This window comes from Argiope bruennichi, chromosome 8, assembly GCF_947563725.1.
Source record: "Argiope bruennichi chromosome 8, qqArgBrue1.1, whole genome shotgun sequence".
Classification (NCBI taxonomy): Eukaryota; Metazoa; Arthropoda; class Arachnida; order Araneae; family Araneidae; genus Argiope; species Argiope bruennichi.
The window spans coordinates 107,472,944-107,482,655 of NC_079158.1; the positions used below are offsets into that span (position 1 = coordinate 107,472,944).

Sequence of the window (9,712 nt, forward strand, 5' to 3'; positions counted from 1 at the left end):
GAATTCATTCTGTCCTTCTGCCTGTCTGTCCCTGGCAATGATAACTCAAAAAAACTTTGTGGTGTGTTGTCTTCGGATTCCTAAATTCGTCGTCGTTATTATATAGAAAACATTGAATTCATTCTGTCCTTCTGCCTGTCTGTCCCTGGCAATGATAACTCAAAAAAACTTTGTGGTGTGTTGTCTTCGGATTCCTAAATTCGTCGTCGTTATTATATAGAAAACATTGAATTCATTCTGTCCTTCTGCCTGTCTGTCCCTGGCAATGATAACTCAAAAAAACTTTGTGGTGTGTTGTCTTCGGATTCCTAAATTCGTCGTCGTTATTATATAGAAAACATTGAATTCATTCTGTCCTTCTGCCTGTCTGTCCCTGGCAATGATAACTCAAAAAAACTTTGTGGTGTGTTGTCTTCGGATTCCTAAATTCGTCGTCGTTATTATATAGAAAACATTGAATTCATTCTGTCCTTCTGCCTGTCTGTCCCTGGCAATGATAACTCAAAAAAACTTTGTGGTGTGTTGTCTTCGGATTCCTAAATTCGTCGTCGTTATTATATAGAAAACATTGAATTCATTCTGTCCTTCTGCCTGTCTGTCCCTGGCAATGATAACTCAAAAAAACTTTGTGGTGTGTTGTCTTCGGATTCCTAAATTCGTCGTCGTTATTATATAGAAAACATTGAATTCATTCTGTCCTTCTGCCTGTCTGTCCCTGGCAATGATAACTCAAAAAAACTTTGTTGTGTGTTGTCTTCGGATTCCTAAATTCGTCGTCGTTATTATATAGAAAACATTGAATTCATTCTGTCCTTCTGCCTGTCTGTCCCTGGCAATGATAACTCAAAAAAACTTTGTGGTGTGTTGTCTTCGGATTCCTAAATTCGTCGTCGTTATTATATAGAAAACATTGAATTCATTCTGTCCTTCTGCCTGTCTGTCCCTGGCAATGATAACTCAAAAAAACTTTGTGGTGTGTTGTCTTCGGATTCCTAAATTCGTCGTCGTTATTATATAGAAAACATTGAATTCATTCTGTCCTTCTGCCTGTCTGTCCCTGGCAATGATAACTCAAAAAAACTTTGTGGTGTGTTGTCTTCGGATTCCTAAATTCGTCGTCGTTATTATATAGAAAACATTGAATTCATTCTGTCCTTCTGCCTGTCTGTCCCTGGCAATGATAACTCAAAAAAACTTTGTGGTGTGTTGTCTTCGGATTCCTAAATTCGTCGTCGTTATTATATAGAAAACATTGAATTCATTCTGTCCTTCTGCCTGTCTGTCCCTGGCAATGATAACTCAAAAAAACTTTGTGGTGTGTTGTCTTCGGATTCCTAAATTCGTCGTCGTTATTATATAGAAAACATTGAATTCATTCTGTCCTTCTGCCTGTCTGTCCCTGGCAATGATAACTCAAAAAAACTTTGTGGTGTGTTGTCTTCGGATTCCTAAATTCGTCGTCGTTATTATATAGAAAACATTGAATTCATTCTGTCCTTCTGCCTGTCTGTCCCTGGCAATGATAACTCAAAAAAACTTTGTGGTGTGTTGTCTTCGGATTCCTAAATTCGTCGTCGTTATTATATAGAAAACATTGAATTCATTCTGTCCTTCTGCCTGTCTGTCCCTGGCAATGATAACTCAAAAAAACTTTGTGGTGTGTTGTCTTCGGATTCCTAAATTCGTCGTCGTTATTATATAGAAAACAGTGAATTCATTCTGTCCTTCTGCCTGTCTGTCCCTGGCAATGATAACTCAAAAAAACTTTGTGGTGTGTTGTCTTCGGATTCCTAAATTCGTCGTCGTTATTATATAGAAAACATTGAATTCATTCTGTCCTTCTGCCTGTCTGTCCCTGGCAATGATAACTCAAAAAAACTTTGTGGTGTGTTGTCTTCGGATTCCTAAATTCGTCGTCGTTATTATATAGAAAACATTGAATTCATTCTGTCCTTCTGCCTGTCTGTCCCTGGCAATGATAACTCAAAAAAACTTTGTGGTGTGTTGTCTTCGGATTCCTAAATTCGTCGTCGTTATTATATAGAAAACATTGAATTCATTCTGTCCTTCTGCCTGTCTGTCCCTGGCAATGATAACTCAAAAAAACTTTGCGGTGTGTTGTCTTCGGATTCCTAAATTCGTCGTCGTTATTATATAGAAAACATTGAATTCATTCTGTCCTTCTGCCTGTCTGTCCCTGGCAATGATAACTCAAAAAAACTTTGTGGTGTGTTGTCTTCGGATTCCTAAATTCGTCGTCGTTATTATATAGAAAACATTGAATTCATTCTGTCCTTCTGCCTGTCTGTCCCTGGCAATGATAACTCAAAAAAACTTTGTGGTGTGTTGTCTTCGGATTCCTAAATTCGTCGTCGTTATTATATAGAAAAAATTGAATTCATTCTGTCCTTCTGCCTGTCTGTCCCTGGCAATGATAACTCAAAAAAACTTTGTGGTGTGTTGTCTTCGGATTCCTAAATTCGTCGTCGTTATTATATAGAAAACATTGAATTCATTCTGTCCTTCTGCCTGTCTGTCCCTGGCAATGATAACTCAAAAAAACTTTGTGGTGTGTTGTCTTCGGATTCCTAAATTCGTCGTCGTTATTATATAGAAAACATTGAATTCATTCTGTCCTTCTGCCTGTCTGTCCCTGGCAATGATAACTCAAAAAAACTTTGTGGTGTGTTGTCTTCGGATTCCTAAATTCGTCGTCGTTATTATATAGAAAACATTGAATTCATTCTGTCCTTCTGCCTGTCTGTCCCTGGCAATGATAACTCAAAAAAACTTTGTGGTGTGTTGTCTTCGGATTCCTAAATTCGTCGTCGTTATTATATAGAAAACATTGAATTCATTCTGTCTTTCTGCCTGTCTGTCCCTGGCAATGATAACTCAAAAAAACTTTGTGGTGTGTTGTCTTCGGATTCCTAAATTCGTCGTCGTTATTATATAGAAAACATTGAATTCATTCTGTCCTTCTGCCTGTCTGTCCCTGGCAATGATAACTCAAAAAAACTTTGTGGTGTGTTGTCTTCGGATTCCTAAATTCGTCGTCGTTATTATATAGAAAACATTGAATTCATTCTGTCCTTCTGCCTGTCTGTCCCTGGCAATGATAACTCAAAAAAACTTTGTGGTGTGTTGTCTTCGGATTCCTAAATTCGTCGTCGTTATTATATAGAAAACATTGAATTCATTCTGTCCTTCTGCCTGTCTGTCCCTGGCAATGATAACTCAAAAAAACTTTGTGGTGTGTTGTCTTCGGATTCCTAAATTCGTCGTCGTTATTATATAGAAAACATTGAATTCATTCTGTCCTTCTGCCTGTCTGTCCCTGGCAATGATAACTCAAAAAAACTTTGTGGTGTGTTGTCTTCGGATTCCTAAATTCGTCGTCGTTATTATATAGAAAACATTGAATTCATTCTGTCCTTCTGCCTGTCTGTCCCTGGCAATGATAACTCAAAAAAACTTTGTGGTGTGTTGTCTTCGGATTCCTAAATTCGTCGTCGTTATTATATAGAAAACATTGAATTCATTCTGTCCTTCTGCCTGTCTGTCCCTGGCAATGATAACTCAAAAAAACTTTGTGGTGTGTTGTCTTCGGATTCCTAAATTCGTCGTCGTTATTATATAGAAAACATTGAATTCATTCTGTCCTTCTGCCTGTCTGTCCCTGGCAATGATAACTCAAAAAAACTTTGTGGTGTGTTGTCTTCGGATTCCTAAATTCGTCGTCGTTATTATATAGAAAACATTGAATTCATTCTGTCCTTCTGCCTGTCTGTCCCTGGCAATGATAACTCAAAAAAACTTTGTGGTGTGTTGTCTTCGGATTCCTAAATTCGTCGTCGTTATTATATAGAAAACATTGAATTCATTCTGTCCTTCTGCCTGTCTGTCCCTGGCAATGATAACTCAAAAAAACTTTGTGGTGTGTTGTCTTCGGATTCCTAAATTCGTCGTCGTTATTATATAGAAAACATTGAATTCATTCTGTCCTTCTGCCTGTCTGTCCCTGGCAATGATAACTCAAAAAAACTTTGTGGTGTGTTGTCTTCGGATTCCTAAATTCGTCGTCGTTATTATATAGAAAACATTGAATTCATTCTGTCCTTCTGCCTGTCTGTCCCTGGCAATGATAACTCAAAAAAACTTTGTGGTGTGTTGTCTTCGGATTCCTAAATTCGTCGTCGTTATTATATAGAAAACATTGAATTCATTCTGTCCTTCTGCCTGTCTGTCCCTGGCAATGATAACTCAAAAAAACTTTGTGGTGTGTTGTCTTCGGATTCCTAAATTCGTCGTCGTTATTATATAGAAAACATTGAATTCATTCTGTCCTTCTGCCTGTCTGTCCCTGGCAATGATAACTCAAAAAAACTTTGTGGTGTGTTGTCTTCGGATTCCTAAATTCGTCGTCGTTATTATATAGAAAACATTGAATTCATTCTGTCCTTCTGCCTGTCTGTCCCTGGCAATGATAACTCAAAAAAACTTTGTGGTGTGTTGTCTTCGGATTCCTAAATTCGTCGTCGTTATTATATAGAAAACATTGAATTCATTCTGTCCTTCTGCCTGTCTGTCCCTGGCAATGATAACTCAAAAAAACTTTGTGGTGTGTTGTCTTCGGATTCCTAAATTCGTCGTCGTTATTATATAGAAAACATTGAATTCATTCTGTCCTTCTGCCTGTCTGTCCCTGGCAATGATAACTCAAAAAAACTTTGTGGTGTGTTGTCTTCGGATTCCTAAATTCGTCGTCGTTATTATATAGAAAACATTGAATTCATTCTGTCCTTCTGCCTGTCTGTCCCTGGCAATGATAACTCAAAAAAACTTTGTGGTGTGTTGTCTTCGGATTCCTAAATTCGTCGTCGTTATTATATAGAAAACATTGAATTCATTCTGTCCTTCTGCCTGTCTGTCCCTGGCAATGATAACTCAAAAAAACTTTGTGGTGTGTTGTCTTCGGATTCCTAAATTCGTCGTCGTTATTATATAGAAAACATTGAATTCATTCTGTCCTTCTGCCTGTCTGTCCCTGGCAATGATAACTCAAAAAAACTTTGTGGTGTGTTGTCTTCGGATTCCTAAATTCGTCGTCGTTATTATATAGAAAACATTGAATTCATTCTGTCCTTCTGCCTGTCTGTCCCTGGCAATGATAACTCAAAAAAACTTTGTGGTGTGTTGTCTTCGGATTCCTAAATTCGTCGTCGTTATTATATAGAAAACATTGAATTCATTCTGTCCTTCTGCCTGTCTGTCCCTGGCAATGATAACTCAAAAAAACTTTGTGGTGTGTTGTCTTCGGATTCCTAAATTCGTCGTCGTTATTATATAGAAAACATTGAATTCATTCTGTCCTTCTGCCTGTCTGTCCCTGGCAATGATAACTCAAAAAAACTTTGTGGTGTGTTGTCTTCGGATTCCTAAATTCGTCGTCGTTATTATATAGAAAACATTGAATTCATTCTGTCCTTCTGCCTGTCTGTCCCTGGCAATGATAACTCAAAAAAACTTTGTGGTGTGTTGTCTTCGGATTCCTAAATTCGTCGTCGTTATTATATAGAAAACATTGAATTCATTCTGTCCTTCTGCCTGTCTGTCCCTGGCAATGATAACTCAAAAAAACTTTGTGGTGTGTTGTCTTCGGATTCCTAAATTCGTCGTCGTTATTATATAGAAAACATTGAATTCATTCTGTCCTTCTGCCTGTCTGTCCCTGGCAATGATAACTCAAAAAAACTTTGTGGTGTGTTGTCTTCGGATTCCTAAATTCGTCGTCGTTATTATATAGAAAACATTGAATTCATTCTGTCCTTCTGCCTGTCTGTCCCTGGCAATGATAACTCAAAAAAACTTTGTGGTGTGTTGTCTTCGGATTCCTAAATTCGTCGTCGTTATTATATAGAAAACATTGAATTCATTCTGTCCTTCTGCCTGTCTGTCCCTGGCAATGATAACTCAAAAAAACTTTGTGGTGTGTTGTCTTCGGATTCCTAAATTCGTCGTCGTTATTATATAGAAAACATTGAATTCATTCTGTCCTTCTGCCTGTCTGTCCCTGGCAATGATAACTCAAAAAAACTTTGTGGTGTGTTGTCTTCGGATTCCTAAATTCGTCATCGTTATTATATAGAAAACATTGAATTCATTCTGTCCTTCTGCCTGTCTGTCCCTGGCAATGATAACTCAAAAAAACTTTGTGGTGTGTTGTCTTCGGATTCCTAAATTCGTCGTCGTTATTATATAGAAAACATTGAATTCATTCTGTCCTTCTGCCTGTCTGTCCCTGGCAATGATAACTCAAAAAAACTTTGTGGTGTGTTGTCTTCGGATTCCTAAATTCGTCGTCGTTATTATATAGAAAACATTGAATTCATTCTGTCCTTCTGCCTGTCTGTCCCTGGCAATGATAACTCAAAAAAACTTTGTGGTGTGTTGTCTTCGGATTCCTAAATTCGTCGTCGTTATTATATAAAAAACATTGAATTCATTCTGTCCTTCTGCCTGTCTGTCCCTGGCAATGATAACTCAAAAAAACTTTGTGGTGTGTTGTCTTCGGATTCCTAAATTCGTCGTCGTTATTATATAGAAAACATTGAATTCATTCTGTCCTTCTGCCTGTCTGTCCCTGGCAATGATAACTCAAAAAAACTTGAAGCTAGGCGGTTGAAATTCGGTATATGGTCTTTAAACCAAATTTGGAGATTTCTATTTGGTGATTTTGAGTCAAATTTGATCAGCGTCCGGCTATTCGAATATAAGTTAACACGATAATTACAAAACGAATAGAGCTAGATAGATGAAACCGGTACACAGATATAATATCTATAGTGTAGACACCTTTCGAATTTTGAATGAAATCAAACTTATGGGTTGACTATCTGTCGATCTGTACTTTCAGGAACATGTAAACGCATTAACTCAAAAACGCGCTAGCTAAAATAATGTCAAATTTAATACAAGTTTTGTGATTAAAAATGCAGTTTTGTGTCAATTTTTTCAAAAAAATGCGTCTAAAACACAAATTCGGTTTTCGGATATCCTTAAGCGCCCGACAAAGATTTATCGCCGAAAATGAAACGATGATTTCAGTCAAAATGCTAAATTAACGCTAAAAATATTTCCTAATTATTGAATGCCAATGCCATGTAAGGCGTTCTACGGAATGACAGCCTTATGAGAGAGTAGGCGAGAATGTTTTGAGAAGACCACCATCATAAAGGGTTTTTTTTTAAATTGAGATCATATTTCTCATATTTCTGGTTCAGTGGATTCCATTTTCATTTTGACAAAACTAACAATCTTGTCGGATGTTAGTATTAGCAAAGCTTTGCCTTGATTGCCAAAATTCGACTCGAAATGAGGATGAGATGCTTCCGTCATGGTGGTTGGATCTCTCCACCCTAGAGGATACACTAAAAGGTGAGAGTCTAACTCCTGACATCGATGATGGGACGTTCTTCCTTAGGGAAGGGTTGTACCGTGGCCGGTGATGACCCTTAGGATTCAACCACAATTTCTGCTAGTGTTGCTGTTGTGGCGATCCAGTCATTCAGTATTTATTATCCGTGGGCCTTCTGGCGGTCGGAGAGACAGTGATATGACTAGACCGCCAAAGTAATTGTTAATGTCCTCTATAATCATATTTTATACGGCAATAAATATTCTAAATCTTCTAAAATAGTGATATCACTGTTCAATAACAAAAAAAAAAGTATGTGTGTTTTTCTGTGGCAAAAGCGTTTGAATAGTTTTAGACATTCTGAGATCACTGATTTCAAAATTGATTTTGCTTTTTTTAATTGATTCTAGATTTAGAAATACTGCCTAATCTCCCAATTTCGAAAAAGTTTGCATCTATTAATACATACTGATTTTGATTTAAATTTTTATCTGTCTATTTTATACATTTTATTATTTTATTTGTAATTTTAATACCACAAAATGAATTGCCCATGTCATTATGAGTTCAGTAAGTTAAAAAGAATTCATTTTATTTCAAATCAAAACTTCGGTTGCCAAAATAAGTTTCAGAGATCTTAGGATTTAGATTAAAAAGAAAAACACTCTTCATAAAGCCTGCTGTTAGAAATACCAGCGTAAGAAACCAAGGAGAAGAAATTTCTTCCATATTTTAATTAGTTTGCAAAGTTGCTTGCTGTTGAAAATCCTACAGCAAGCAATTAAAACTAAACATCCTACAAATCCTACAAATCCTACAAATTAAAACTAAACAACATGATGTAAAATTTGAGTTTTTTTTAAACCTTTATATCTTCCCAAATATATTTGCTTCTTTTACGAAATTAGAAATCCATTGCTAATTTAATTCAAGTTACTAATCCCTTTCAGCTCCATATGAAACTGCAAGAGCTTTACATTCTTCATCAGTTACGAGTCGATTCTCTAAATATTTGGTTATAAAATGATCGCTATAAAATTAAAGCATTTTTTTTACATTGTAGGAGTTGAATTTCCGCATTTCTGGAATAATTCGAAATCAGCCGGTGTTTTCTCCTCGAAACGTTCTCGCATGCTCTTTAATAAAGGTGTTATTCCAGAGAACGCTTTGCATGTCACTATCAAACAAGAGTTACGAAATATTAACCTTTGATGTGAATTTAGAATTTTTTTTGAATATATCGTTTCATCCTTTGTGAGTGTTTTTTGGTGATTAATCCCTCGCATGCGTTTAATAATATTCGAAAATCAAATTTGTATTTTAGACAACTGATTGAAAGGAAATTTGAGAACAAAATTGTACTAACAACATTACATCTCAAATTTGATATATTTACGTCATTGCATTTTTGAGTAAGTGCATTTACATATTTGTGAAAGTACAGACTGACAGACAGGTCAATCCGTTGTAGGATTTGGTTCGAAATTTGATAGAGTTTTCTCAAAATTCGATAGAAATCTGTACATGTAGCGAATAGATCATATACCAGATTTCAATCGTCAAATAATCTATATCACAGACAGGCAGACGGATAATTTCCCCAAAATAATTTTTCGAACTCAGTGAGATCTAAAACGCGGAGATTCGTCAAAATTTCGAGTTCGAATTTTTCTGCGATTTCTATACTTTTTCTATACTACGTATACGAGAAAGTAGAAAAATTCTGAATCCAAGTGTCCGTATATTTTTTATCTTGTATTGCATACAATAGATTGCAACGAATAAGACGAAAGTTAACTAAGAACAAACACTTTTACGCAAGTAAATAATTTTTAGAAATTTATTATAAAAGTTTTTTTTTTCTTTTAGCTCTTTATGGAGTTTTCTTCCAAGGAGAAGAAGAAACGGCCTTTTCAAGCTTGAACTTGTACGGCTCCATTGGATTTGCGCTACCATTTCTCTACGGCGAATTCTTCTGCACTTCAGTCAAACTGTACATCATATTTACGATTTCATGTTTGGGATTACTAGGATATCTACTGGCTGAAAGGAGTTTCAGACAAAGAGACAAACAGAGTGAAACATTTAAATAAATATCTACAAATGAATTTGTTTTAATTATTTTCATAGTAAGGATAATTTTCCACTTTATAGTCGGATATAATCAGATTATTAAAAATGATATTATATTACATAATATACAAGGTGGACAAAAAGTCCGTAAAAACTTTTAAAATTTGTAGAACCCGGAAAATAAAGCAAAATAAAAAACAATTTGCATGTTTAGCATCGATA

General features: G+C 36.0%; 1 protein-coding gene across 1 annotated transcript in view; it reads left to right on the forward strand.

Annotated features, from left to right (window-relative positions):
* Positions 1-9,510, forward strand: part of LOC129980712 (UNC93-like protein) — a 28,056-nt gene extending 18,546 nt beyond the window's left edge. Inside the window, exon 3 of the mRNA XM_056091095.1 lies at positions 9,287-9,510. Coding sequence (XP_055947070.1) covers positions 9,287-9,510 — 224 coding nt within the window. The remainder of the gene's footprint in view (positions 1-9,286) is intronic.
* Positions 9,511-9,712: the final 202 nt, after the last annotated feature.